Source organism: Bos indicus x Bos taurus, chromosome 9 (assembly GCF_003369695.1).
Source record: "Bos indicus x Bos taurus breed Angus x Brahman F1 hybrid chromosome 9, Bos_hybrid_MaternalHap_v2.0, whole genome shotgun sequence".
Lineage (NCBI taxonomy): Eukaryota > Metazoa > Chordata > Mammalia > Artiodactyla > Bovidae > Bos > Bos indicus x Bos taurus.
In genome coordinates this window covers 73,511,677-73,526,300 of record NC_040084.1, presented here as the reverse complement: position 1 = coordinate 73,526,300, position 14,624 = coordinate 73,511,677, and the positions used below count along the sequence as shown (strand labels likewise).

The 14,624-nt window shown below is 35.0% G+C and overlaps 1 protein-coding gene across 8 annotated transcripts in view; it reads left to right on the top strand.

Annotated features, from left to right (window-relative positions):
• The window catches only part of AHI1 (Abelson helper integration site 1), a 220,130-nt gene that overhangs the window by 63,479 nt on the left and 142,027 nt on the right, over positions 1 to 14,624 (top strand). For all 8 annotated transcript variants that reach the window (XM_027551631.1, XM_027551630.1, XM_027551632.1 and 5 more), the window contains 5 exons: positions 404 to 633; positions 2,344 to 2,450; positions 4,897 to 5,015; positions 7,974 to 8,104; positions 9,667 to 9,807. In XM_027551631.1, the coding sequence (XP_027407432.1) occupies positions 404 to 633; positions 2,344 to 2,450; positions 4,897 to 5,015; positions 7,974 to 8,104; positions 9,667 to 9,807 (728 nt within the window). The remainder of the gene's footprint in view (positions 1 to 403; positions 634 to 2,343; positions 2,451 to 4,896; positions 5,016 to 7,973; positions 8,105 to 9,666; positions 9,808 to 14,624) is intronic.

The following is a 14,624-nucleotide window of genomic DNA, read 5'->3' as shown; positions in this document are numbered from 1 at the left end:
AACCTAAATGGGAAATCATTGAAATTTCTTCCTCTATTTTATTTTTTACTTATATTTTATTAGATGCAATATTTTACCAACTATGCATTGTGTTTAATCAATGTCAAGAATAGGTTTAAAAAAATAGAGACATATGCAAGTACAGTTTTTCATTTTGCAGTATAGGTTGCAATTAGTAGATAAATTAATATAATGCTTGAAAATAACTGTAAGAAATAGCTTTGTCAAAATGTAAAGAAGTCTGGTCATCCAATAATGTGATCAGATCAGATTATTTTTATTGTTATAAAATTTACCATTGGTTGTTATCATTTGCTTACTCATAAGGTCCATTGCCTAAATCGGTTCTTAGAGAAACGTCTGCCTTTCAGAAGCAATAGGTAACATTTTCATCCTTTTCCAGGATATGGAAAAATGAAATAAACAATACAAATACTTTCAGAGTTTTACCTCATCCTTCTTTTGTTTACACGGCTAAATTCCACCCAGTTGTAAGAGAGCTGGTGGTGACAGGATGCTATGATTCTGTGATACGTATATGGGAAGTTGATATGAGACAGGATCCTGCCGTATTGATCCGACAGTTTGACACTCACAAGAGTTTCATCAACTCTCTATGTTTTGATATTGAAGGTACGTCTGAAATTATATTCAAATTGAAGGCTAGTTACGTGAAGAATTTTTTAAAAATTCTGTTTCACTAGGATAATAATTATTTCAGCTTGAGAGGGACTTTGTGTATTAGATAAAATTAAATATGTTTGTGCATATTTAGATTGTTTGTGCAGATCATATGATAGACCTGGTCATAAATTTGGCACGGCAGTAGTTGTTAGTGAATTTTAAAGTCAGTATATTTCCAAGCATTTTGATTCAACTAATCTTTGCTGTAACAACCAGTCCTGTTCCAAATTTATGAATATATTTCATTGGATTGGTGATTCTTCCCTTAGTAGTTTTCTTAAAGGACTCTTTTCTGTAAATGATAAAATTGAGGAAGATAGGGGGAAAGATCCCAGAACAATGTTGAAAATATGTATTTTAAATGTGGCAACAAGATTTTTTTAAGTATATAAACACATGTTTATGGAAGAGAAGTTTGCAATTATTTAAGATTTAATCTTAGAATACAAGTATTATAAATGGTGTTTTAAGGATATAAAATATAATTATTTTATCAGCTGAAAGACTAAAATTTGTTGTATCTATTAAATAGTCAACTTTTCTGTTATTTCAGACATTAGGTTTGTATAGCTGTAAACAATTAGTATGGGATCGTGTCAAAATAATATTTCTAATGTACTCAGTTCAACCATAAGGATGTTTATAAGCAGGAACCCCTTCAGGAAAGGTCAACCAAGGATAGAAAAGCATCTGAAAACTCTTGTCATAGAAAAAGTAGCTCAGATTGTGAAAGGGAGATGAATAATTTCTTCAGGTATTTGGTTAAGGTGTGAAAAAAGTGAAGTCCTTCTGTGTTGCTCCAGTAGGTAGAAATAGAGCCAAAGCTACAGAAAACAGATTTTTCTTTGCTTAGAATTAGAAAGAACATTCTCACATGCAGAGCATTTCAACAGTTGAATAAGCTAAAGTGAAAGTGAAATCTCTCAGTCGAGTCCGACTCTGTGACCACATGGATTATAGCCTACCAGGCTCCTCCATCCATGGGATTTTCCAGGCAAGAGTACTGGAGTGGGGTGCCATTTCCTTCTCCATGAATATGCTAAATGTTAATACTTTTGTGTAAAATATTGCATTCACAGTTGCTGAACAGCCATCTGTTCATATGGATTCTAAAATATGCCTAATTGTTTATGAAGTTAAATCTGATGGCCTTTGAAGTCCCATTAACTGTAGGATGGTTTGGCTTTCAGAATTGATGTTAAACTGAAACACCTGTTACTTATTATTTTATTCATTCCCTAATCATTTATTGAGTTCCTACCAGGTCTCAGGTATTATTCTAACAGTATATACTAGAGCATAGGTGTTTCTCCAGGAATGTGAAATGGGTTATATAGGTTAATAAAAGTGAGCAGTACAGATCATATTGGAAAATTAAAATTGTTTTGCTTTGGAATTTGAGCCATGTACACATGAATTGAGATGCTCATTTCATTTTGTTTTCAAATTCAGGTAGGTGACAAAAAAATAAATCACAAGTAACTCAAAAAGGTGAAGAAAATTGGGATCTGATTGTTTGCCATTTGGGCTTTTTTTAAACTACAGTACCTTTTAATAGCACTTCAGTTTTTTGTCTTATTGGGATATGTTTGCCCAATTTCATAATAGTTGAAACAACTTCTGTGTAACATTTTTACCTAAATAATTTTTTTTGAATAGGTCATCACATGTATTCAGGAGACTGCACAGGGGTGATTGTTGTTTGGAACACGTATGTCAAAGTCAACGATGCACAACACTCAGTGCGTCACTGGAGCATAAACAAGGTAGAGTTTCACCTCATACTTGGGGATTTATTTGAAAAAATTGGGAAAAATCACATGACTTAGAAGATGCAGGACATGCTGTTCACTCCTTTCAAAGGAATTAAGTTTTTCTCAGTCCCTCAAAAGTCAGTTATCATGTCTTCCTGATAGTTAATTGATAACATAGTGACTTAATGAACATTTTCTTCATTTTGGTTGGGCTTTCCTTTCACATTTTTGAGCCTTAAGTTGCACTCTGGTATTCAGGGATCCATTGGTAAAATTTATGCAAAATGAGGTATATGTTATGTTATCATCTATACATAACAACTTACATCTTCTGCTATTCATATTCTTTTTTTTCTTTGTCCAATAGCATCACTAGAAGCACCATGCTCAAGGTTTTGTTAACAGTGTTATCTCTCAAGATTATGTGATCAAGATTATGTATTAATAAATATGAGGAGGTCTGTCATTTAATCACAGTAATTGTTTCATTTGAAATATACTAAATTGGCCAAAACAAATGAATAATCTCATTTTTTAAGTAGAGTGTTTTTAAGATGGCTTGTATACCAAGCAGCTTTGTTGGTGTATATTTAGTATGTTTTAGTTAAAAATACGAAACAAGTCATTAAACTTGTTTATATATATAAACATTGTCATATATATAAAAACACTATACCTGTGTTCTTTGGTTTTCTTGTTCTTCATAATAGATTGTAGCAGTTGTCCCTGTTTGAAAAAAGACACTTGAAAAAGAATTTCCATCAACTTTAGTTAAATCTGTTGAGTCTGTCATATCAATTTAAAAACCAGTCTATTCTATTTTTAGTCATTCTTATCTAGTCTGTCAGATTAATGAATGATGACTTGAAACTCATGTTGTAGCAATTTCATACACTTTGCAAAGAACTTTCTAATTACTTATATATTGATAAGTGATTGGCAAGGTTCCAAAGGCAACATTTCTAGTCATTTGATTCTGCAATACAGAGTCTACTATTTATATTAAAAATCATGTGTTTTCTTTCCCTCTGTGTAGTAACCAAAAGGCAAGTATACCTTGGAAATCTGCCACCTGGTGGTTACTTGAGACAGTCAAATATTAAAAAGTGAGGAAATGAGGAATGGGATGTCCTTTTAACAGCTTATGCCTGGGACAGATGGAGACTGCAATTTCTTACTTGGCTCTCTTCCACCAGTGGAGTGGGGGATGCTGGCTTATGCTCATTTGTCCCTTAAGATGAAACATCCATGCTGCTTGTCACATACTCCTTGGTGTCGAGCGTGGTCTTTAACACCAGACCTTGAGCATGAATATGATAAAAATATGAAGGAAATCATTAACAGATGCTACAAACACTAAATCTGCCAACTCTCTTCTCGAATTTATTCGTGACACCTGTTATGCAGCCTTGTTTTTGATTTTGCACATTTGCATCTGTGTAAGTGTTGCTCCAATTGCTCAAAACTTCATCAGTGCATCTTCACCTCCACATCATTGTAGTTGGGCTCAGTAAAATCCCCATCTGTGGTGTCAGTGTTTGACTTTATTCTGGAACTTGTAAAAAAGTAGTTGACAGCAGGTTTCAGCACCAAACAGCAGAACCAGAGATTCTACTGCTGATATTAGGATTATAGCAGTTTGTACCCCACTTGTATTGGTGCCAACCCACCTCTGAAGAGGAGACCCTCTAGGAGAAGTGAGCAAAATAATAAGGGGACCTCGAGGGAGAAGAATGCTATTCAAAATTCTGACTGCAGGGTAAAGCAGACCTTCTCTTGACTCTTCAGACTTTAAACAGTTTTGTATTTGCAGTTGTTTTCTTTCTCCTTATAATCCAAATAAGAAGGATTTTGGAAATTGTCCTTATTTATATATGGCTTGTTCAGGCAGATTCTCCTTCTGTGTTTGTCTTTCTTGACATCAGTAGTAAGGTCTACTTACAGACTTCTTCTGTAACCAGAAGATTTAGCTGCTTTAAGTATCCAGAAAAACCTAAAAATTACAATCTAAATTGTTTCATAATAAGATGCTAATAACTTATCTTTTTCAGGACAAGTGGAGGTAAATGTATGAAGAAATAATCTGAAACTGAAATAGAACTGAGAGCTAATTCTGTACTTAATTTTGAACTTAGAAATTGAGATTTCTTATATGATGATAAACAGACAATGTAGTAATAAAAGATGTGTTTGCAGAAAGTGCTTCTTCTCTGAGATTATACTACAAAAACACTAATTAAATATAGTGTTACTTAGCAGCCCAAAACTACATTTTATCAGCTTTATTTTCATCCTTAACTTGAACTTACTTGGAATAATTTTGCTAACAATTTTAAAACATCTTGCACTGTGCAATTAAAAACGACCTCTTAAAATTAAATTTGTACACTTAAAAGGGCTTAACTTTAGACAAAATTTGTAGTTGTGATATTACATAATCTTTTTAAACTCATTTTAGGAAATTAAAGAGAGTGAGTTTAAGGGAATCCCGATAAGTTACTTGGAGGTTCATCCCAATGGAAAACGTTTATTAATTCATACCAAAGACAGTACTTTGAGAATTATGGATCTCCGAATGTAAGTATATTTCAGTATTTGCAGGTTAAACACTCATAGAGTAAGTAATTATTTAATTCATATTTATACAATGCAGCTGTGGTTCTCAACTAGAGAATTTTGTCCCTCAGGGGACCTCTGGCAGAGTCTAGAGACACTTAAATGTTTATTCTAGTATCTAGTGGATTGTTACTCAGTCACTCAGTAGTGTCTGACTCTTTGCGACCCGAGGGACTGTGGCCTGCCAGGCTTCTCTGCCCCTGGAATTATCCCAGCAGGACTGATGGAGTGGGTTGTCATTGCCTCCTCCAGAGGATCTTCCCTACCCAAGGACTGAACCCATGTCTCCTGCTACTCCTGCATTGGCAGGTGGATTCTTTACCACTGAGCCACCTGGGAAGTGAATAGAGACCAGAGATAATGAGCATCCTGCAGCATATGAGACAGGCCCCTACAACAATTATCTAACCACAAATGTGAATAGTTTTGAAGCTGAGATGTAGTCAACTACTTTTTATTTTCACTTTAAAAAAGGAGAAACTTCTGCCATGGACTATCTTTTATCTCTGTGATATTGGTTAGCATAGTAATATGATCTAATGTCATGCCTGAATAAGAGGGCTTTTTACTAGCATAACAGTGGCATGGATGATGTGGGAGAATGATAAGCAGAATTGGTTCATCAGGAGTTTAGAATGTAGTTGTACTCTCCAAAATAACTTGCAAAACACTTAATTAGCCTACAGTGTGACATCTTCAAGGACTGTTATAGAATCTGCTATTCTTTTTTTTTTTTCTGTACATCATACCCAACATCATACCTGGAAGGTAGCAAGTACTCCATAAGTATCTTTTAATGAATATAAATATATAGTAAAAGGATTATGTTTTTCATGGTAACAGTGAAGCTGAAGCTTTATTAAAGCCTTATGTTCAAGGCTCTATGGAGAGTCTGGTCTTTGAGCTCAATCTTGAAGGGTGGATAGAATTTAGATAAGATGGCAGTGTCCTCTCTAGGATAGAAAGCCTGGAATAAAGTCAGGATGTGGGATAATAGAAGTTGTGTTCAAAGCAGAGTGAGTTAGTCCATATGAGCTTTGGTTTCTTGCTGAGGAATGCTGAGAGACTATGTAGAGGTTTGAGTCAGATTTTAGAAGTCCAGGCCTGCAGAGTTTAGTTGTTCTCTTTTTAAGTAGTATACTATTCAGCCCATGATCACACTTGGGCCCTGGAGGAAAACTGCTTATAGTCAAATACTGCCTGTTCCATCCCTTAAACTAATTGAGAAGTCTCTTTTCCTCCTCACACAAATGGAAGAGTACTACACCATCCTCGTAAGTGTTTTGTGGGTAATAACTAGTTTATAGATGTAAAGTATTGGGTTGGCCAAAAAATTCATTTGGGTTTTTCCATAACACCTTACAGAGAAACCCTGATGAACTTTCTGACCAAGCCAATACTTAAATTAACAGAAATAGCAGAAGTTTTGACCCAGTAACCTTGGGTTTAGGGATTTATGTTAAGAAAATAATTGTGAAACAGTGCAATGAGTATGTGTATACACACACATACACACACAAGGTTGTTCACAGAAGTCATATTCATGCTAGGGGAAACATGATGGATAACTCTTCAGTTCAGTTCAGTTCAGTTCAGTTGCTTAGTCGTGTCCGACTCTTTGCGACCCCATGAATCGCAGCACGCTAGGCCTCCCTGTCCATCACCAACTCCCGGAGTTCACTCAGACTCACATCCATCGAGTCAGCGATGCCATCCAGCCATCTCATCCTCTGTCGTCCCCTTCTCCTCCTGCCCTCAATCCCTCCCAGCATCAGAGTCTTTTCCAATGAGTCAACTCTTCACATGAGGTGGCCAAAGTACTGGAGTTTCAGCTGCAGCATCATTCCTTCCAAAGAAATCCCAGGGCTGATCTCCTTCAGAATGGACTGGTTGGATCTCCTTGCAGTCCAAGGGACTCTCAAGAGTCTTCTCCAACACCACAGTTCAAAAGCATCAATTCTTCAGATACTGGAAATATCCTAAGAGTTACCCAACAATAGAAAATTTCTTAAGATACATTTAGACAATGATATATGCCTATTAAAATGATAATGCATAATTTTTATTTTCTGACATGAAAGGCCATTATTCATGGTTCATTGTTGACTGAAAAAAGCAAATAACAGAGCAGTATATGTAATATCCTCTCTGTAAACCAATGATGATAATAGTACCTGTGCTGTGCTGTGCTTAGTCTCTCAGTCATGTCTGACTCTTTGTGACCCCATGAACTGTAACTTGCCAGGCTCCTCTGTCCATGGGATTCTCCAGGCAAGAATACTGGAGTGGGTTGCCATGCCCTTCTCCAGGGGTTCTTCCCAACGCAGGGATTGAACCCAGGTCTCCCACATTGCAGGCAGATTCTTTACTGTCTGAGCCACCTGGCACATAATAAGCACTGAAAATGTTAGCTGTTATTATTATTCACACATTTAAAAGCCCAGAAGGGTACATGCCATATTTAATAGATGATTCAATAATGGTTTTTCTGATATTTCTGCAGTAATCAAGTATTCATTGATTTAAAATTTTCTTCACATGGAAAAAATATAAGAATATAAAAATTCTGTTTGTTTTTGAGTTACCAATTCAAATGCATCTTCTTTGCTCCATAGCTAGAAATCATCTCTCTCTTATACAAATCTGCAAAGAACTTTTTCTGTTCTTCTTTTGTGGCACTTTCTACATTCACTTTCTATTCTTCTTTGGTGCATTTCTTCTCTCTCCTGCTAAATTATAAGCTCCCTGAGCTCAGGAACTCCCTCTACTTTATTCTCTATCCATTATGGAATGTATCCTGTGTAACAGATTCTCACAAGTTTCTTGTCAAATGCAAATGAAGTATTGAAAAGTTTTTCTACCACTAGTCATTGAAATGGGTAAGACAAGTTACATTTATAAAATCTTTTTGGTTTCTAGATTAGCAGCAAGGAAATTTGTAGGTGCAGCAAATTATCGAGAGAAGATTCATAGCACTTTGACACCATGTGGGACTTTTCTCTTTGCTGGAAGTGAGGATGGTATAGTATATGTTTGGAACCCAGAAACAGGTAAATAGCATTTCATTGAACTTTAAAAAGATTTGTTTTGTTTTTGATGAAGTATAAAAACTGCCATTTTATAGAATAATTTTCAAGGAAATTCTGATTTTAAGTTCTCAGTTATGTTTTTCAAAATTGGAAAGCTGGTAATGAAATTCAACTACAGTCCGAATTTATATTAATTCTGTTCTTTATGGTTGTGATATCTTCATGGATTTAGAATTTTGCATTATAATTTAAGGTTTATTCTTTCCTTGCCAGTAATGAGATATTGTTGATCTCACAGAAGTATTTAATGGGGACTGTAATACAAAATTCAGTTATGAACTGAATTTAGAGTTCAACTAGGTATACAAATGGTTAACCATCTACAGTTCATTTTTATTAGAAACAAACATATTCCTGTCAGAGTTTTGGATATTTGAAACTTAATAGCCATTTACCTGAACTACTATAATTCAACTTTTTCAATAAAATGTTACATTGGATAGTTCATTTGTGCTTCATTTTGCTTTTTTGGAAGAAAAGCCAAAACTTCATAAACATTTGTTTAGCAATAGAAAGAATTTTATAAAATTTACTTTAAAATTTCTTTAATGAGCATCTTTTTTATTTTCATCTCTCCCTTTAGGCGTTTTTGACTAATCAGTTCACTTAGGATTTTGTTTTTCTTCTTTGCTTTTTGAGTTCTGATTTTCAAAACTTCTGCTGTAGTCATTAATAGTATCCTGCTGCTGCTGCTGCTAAATCGCTTCAGTCATGTCCGACTCTGTGCAGCCCCATAGACAGCAGCCCACCAGGCTCCACCATCCCTGAGATTCTCCAGGCAAGAACACTGGAGTGGGTTACCATTTCCTCCTCCAATGCATGAAAGTAAAAAGTGAAAGTGAAGTCGCTTAGTCGTGTCTGACTCTTAGCGACCCCATGGACTGCAGCCCACCAGGCTCCTCTGTCCATGGGATATTCCAGGCAGGAGTACTGGAGTGGGGTACCATTGCTTCTCCACATTAATAGTATATGTGTGTGTGTGTGTGTGTGTGTGTGTGTGTATGTGTATATGTATATATATATATATATATTTAAAGCAGATGGTACATCAAACAGCCTCTGGGGAAAAAAAAAGAAAAATTAATTCCTCACTAAACTTCCCCCAGCCAGATAATTTCTTTAGTTTTAGTCCTGATATTCCTCCCGTAGTTCTCCCTGGAGTTGTTTCTTAGCTGGCATTTGCTCAGCTCTGTCAGATCTCAGATCTCTACAGATCTCTACTTCCAAGCTGTTTGTCTTTAGTTTGTGCCTTGAAACTCCGTCAAGACATTGGACCAAAAAGAAGAAAAAGGAAGGCCAAGAGAATGAAAAATAATTGTTTAATATAGTGGGTCGCAAAAGAGTCGGACATGACTTACCAGCTAAACAACAACAGCTCAACTATAAGTATTTAAGGTTTTCCTGTAAATAGCATGAGGTTTATTATTACTAACCATAAAGCTTTTTTTGATAAGTTGCAGGATAATCTTCTAATGAGAAATATCTGAGATAGTACAAATTATTGAATGTCTTTTCTTATTTAGGAGAGCAAGTAGCAATGTATTCTGACCTGCCATTCAAGTCACCAGTTCGAGACATTGCTTATCATCCACTTGAAAATATGGTTGCATTTTGTGCATTTGGGCAGAATGAGCCAATTCTCCTGTATATTTATGATTTCCATGGTAAGTCCACTGCTTGATAAGGAGAGAATATTTAGAGTAACCTTTACATTTAGGCTGAACTAGAAATTATGAGCTCTGTGAAAACTCATTCTTTGTATTAACAAAACTCTCTTGAAAGTATTATGAAGGCCAAGCAGCTTAAAAAAGATCATATTATTATAACATTTTATTTTGTCATGAGCATTTTTATTATGGAATTTAAATATCATCAAGTGTATACCTAATGGTTGTGCTCTTGTATTGTAATCATAGAATGGTGGTCATCATTCTCTTCATAGATCAATTTAAATAAATAAAATTCACCTAAAAACGATTTGGGAATATCTCTAACATTAAAAGGTAAATAACATTTAGGGTATGTGAATCTGTAATGTTTTTACTTGAATATTGAGTTAATTTCTTATTCTTTGTTTTCTTTTTAACTGAAGCACAGTTTAAATAAGTTATGATTTTCTGAGAGTTTCTTAACATAAAAAAAAAGACAAAAAAGTCACTTAGAGCTGATTGACTTTATTGTACAGCAGAAACCAACACAACATAGTAAAACAATTATTCTCCAATTAAAAATAAACTTTAAAAAAGGAAGGGAAAAAAGTCAAGCCTCAGCAAAAATGCCTTTTTCTACATTAAAATCACACTATTCTTTAATTTTGGAAAATAATAAGGAAATAGACTTTGAATACGTTTTTAAGAAATAGTATGGCATTATTAGAATCATTTGCATTTATTCTGTTGTTCATATATTTCCTTAATTTCTGACCTGAAATTAGGATTTCGTTGTTCTGTGTGGTATTGATAGTGTTGACACTCTCAAAATTGCAGTTCCATTTTCTTCATATGTTAATTCTTACACAACAATAAATGGTTTTTATAGTCTCTTTCAGAGAAGGCAATGGCACCCCACTCCAGAACTCTTGCCTGGAAAATCCCATGGACGGAGGAGCCTGGTAGGCTGCAGTCCATGGGGTCGCTAAGAGTCAGACACGACTGAGCAACTTCACTTTCACTTTTCACTTTCATGCATTGGAGAAGGAAATGGCAACCCACTCCAGTGTTCTTGCCTGGAGAATCCCAGGGACGGGGGAGCCTGGTGGGCTGCCGTCTATGGGGTCGCACAGAGTCGGCCATGACTGAAGTGACTTAGCATAGCATAGCATAGTCTCTTTAGTTTAAGATACCATTCACCATTTTTGCTAAGATGATTTACACACAATGTCATAAGTACATATATATATAAATATGCATTTAGATAATGTTGTGAAACTATTTGGACAGAATATTTTAAATTAGTGAAATGCAAGTGGTTAAGCTTCCTACATTAACACAGTGTGAGTTGGTTAATGTTTGTGATAAGTGCTAAGTTGTTAGACAATTGAATTAAGCTGTAAACCTGAAGTTTTGATCATAGTATGAATCTTATTTCTTTATAGGTGAATTAGAGAATATATGTAAAATTGAGATTATCTTGTTTTAAAGAATTTTACAGAGAAGAAATAATGAATTTCTGTAACACATATTCAGATTTACAGAACACTATTACTAATGGTGAATTGTTAAACAACACAATACCATTTACTGTTACAATCAATTTAGCAAAAGTCAACACTGCCTGATCACAGGAAAAGACAAGTGGATTTCTCAAATCATCCAGTGTCCAAATTTGTTGTCTAGTTCAAACATAGGTCCTGAGACAGGTCTTTCTTTTATACATTTTTAATCTTCACAGAAAAAAGAAGAGTTACACCTCATTACTTTGTAATTGGGACTGTTATTCAGGAAATAGGTATACAGTTATTTCCTCAAACTCTTAAGGAGTTTCACAACAGTTTTCATTCAATTTCTAATTTGCTTTTGAAATTTTCACTACAAGTGCAATTTCAACCTCCACCCTTATCTTTTTTCTTCAGTTTACTTTTTGTCTTTGATACAAGTTCATCATTAGATTAGGTTTGTCCATTTATTTTTTCAACAGTAGGTTTTTAGACTAAGGAGTCCATTCTAGAAGCATATGTAGGGAGAGCCAAGTGTTTGAAAGCATTGGTTTTAGGTTCAGTTCTCTTTCTTTGGTGATCTTGCACAAGCCTTCCTGATGCTCCAATTTCCCTGTCTAGTGAATGGTCCTACTGTTGTTGTTCAGTCGCTCAGTTGAGTCTGACTCTTTGCAACTGCATGGACTGCCAGGCTTCCCTGTCCTTCATCATCTCCCAGAGCTTGCTCAGACTCATATCCATTGAGTCCATGATGCCATCCAACCATCTCATCCTCTGTCATCCCCTTCTCCTACCTTCAATCTTTCCCAGCTTCAGGGTCTTTTCCAGTGAGTTGGCTCTTCGCCTCAGGTGGCCAAAGTATTGGAACTTCCGCTTCAGCATCAGTCCTTCCAGTAAATATTCAGGACTGATTTCGGATTGACTGATTTGATCTCCTTTCTGTCCAGGGGACTCTCAAGAGTCTTATCCTGCACCACAGTTTGAAGGCATCAATTCTTCGGTGCTCAGCCTTTTTTATTATCCAGCTCTCAGATCTGTACATGACTACTGGAAAATCATAGCTTTGACTATATGGACCTTTGTAGGCAAAGTAATGTCTCTGCTTTTTAATACGCTGTCTAGGTTTGTCATTGCTTTTCTTCTGAAAAGCAAGCGTCTTTTAATTTCACGGCTGCAGTCACCTTTCACATTGATTTGGGGCTGTGGTCCTACTACTACTGCTATTACCTGTCCTGCCTCAGAGAGTTATTTGTGAAGATGCCATGAGATAGGAACTGTGAAAGTACTTTGTAAGTTGATAAGTACCATATTAAAACAAAAAAGATAAAATAGACTGTTATGCTCATCCAACCAGTATACACTTGACTTTATGGGAACTTATGTTTTCATATGCTGATAGCATCTCTTTGGAATGAAACTGAAAACAGGGTTTTTTGTTGTTTTTTTTTTCTCTTTCTTTCTTTCTTTCTGTTAGTCAGCCTTTTCCTTTTATATCTTTCTAGCTCAGTTGTTTTAGAAAATAAATGCATAAAATTAAGAACATGTTATTTCCACACTGTCTTAACGTAGAGGAGGGATTTCCATGGTGTTTGAGAAATTTAAATGTCCAAATAATACACATATTAAAATTATTTTTGCAGTGTCAGTTTGTTTTTGATATACTGACTTATCTTTATGAAAAAACTCAAAAGACTTCAACACATTTTCCCAACTCATCACTGCCTATCTTTAAAAAGAAGCATCTTAGGAAAAAGTTATGTAATCTCAAGCAATTCAAGATTTAGCACAGTTCTCATAAATGATATATAACCATGAAAAAAAGGAAAGTTGTTTCAGACTCTAATTTACTCATTAAATACAAGCCAGAATCATGAAGTCTTTAACTTTTTTCAGTGAAAATTATGGCATTTATTACTGACCTATTATAGTTTTGCCTTATATTTTATTTATCTTTTAACACAAGACTATTTTGCTCAAATTTTCTTGTCTGAAAATAAAGTTTGCATGTAGTTTTACATAAGTGTTTTCATGATATTAAAATTGAAAGATCTAAAACAGTTACATGATTTTTTAAAATAGTATTTATCAGAGCTGCTGATACGTTTAGGCAATTTTCAAGGAAAATGGAGCAAGTTCTTTTTTTTTTTTTTTATCAGCTAAATAAGCTGTGAATGAGACCACAATGGTAGCTAAATGTATCATCCATCTTTCAGTTCTAGCAAAATCTGTGAAGAGTCAGCAAGCATCTTTCCCTGTTAAGCATATGTTCAGGTTGTGGTCTTCTGGGTCTTTCATTCTACTGACTTTTTGCTTTTTTTGGTAAGAAATATGATTTTTACTTTCAGAAGGCAGTTGTATTTGCCTGATGTTGAAAGAGTTAATCATCTAGTAATACAAAATTTAGTCACAATGTACCACAAATAATGTACTTTTAGGATTCCCATAATAACAGAGTACTAGTCAGAGAAACGGCTTCTCCTGAATTAAATTTATGAAGCTAGACTTTAGCAATTAATGTTCTGTTATTAATCAATACTTGCCTACCTCAGAATGTAGGATCCTGTTCTACATTTAATGGTAATTACATCTGATACAAAGCATTTGCATGGGCCTGGTACTATTTTAAGCACTTTACATGTATTTATTTTAAGTTTTCACAATAATCTTATGAGGTTGGTACCATAATTATCCCTGTTTTATGGGAACCAGGACTTGGATCCATACAGTCTGGACTTGGAATACATGCTTTCATTTGCTACACTAAACTTTTTAGCAGATTTCCTGAAATATTAGCTTTTGATTGTCTATTATGCAAACCTTTTTTTGTTCCTCCAAAACCATTTATTCTTTGTCTCTGTGAAATATGTGATTTTTTTTGTATTATCTGTACTTCGTGGGAAGTAGAGTTGGAGGCTTATTTGTCTTTTTTTTAAGCGGTACCTAGGCAGCATGCTGACACGTATTGAATATACATGTAGTATTTTGTGTAGAATCAAGCCTAATTTTCAGAGTTGTCAGCATTATATAATAATTCCAGGTAATGAGCCTAATTTTTCTCTAGGTGGCAGTGTGTCCTCTGAGTCAGCATTAACTCTGGAGTGCTTTTCCATCATCGTGTTTGAGACAAAGCAGATCTTTATTGAGCATCTGTTGTGTGCCAAGTTGAACAGGGCTGTGAAACCCAGGAATCAGAATCATGTGCTTTTCTGATCTTTTATACTTCCTAAGTAGTTCATTAAACCTCTGGGAGAATTTTAGTTGGACTGAAAAGCAACCTGCTATTGACACTAAACATGATTTTATTTATAGAATTCATATTTGTTAATG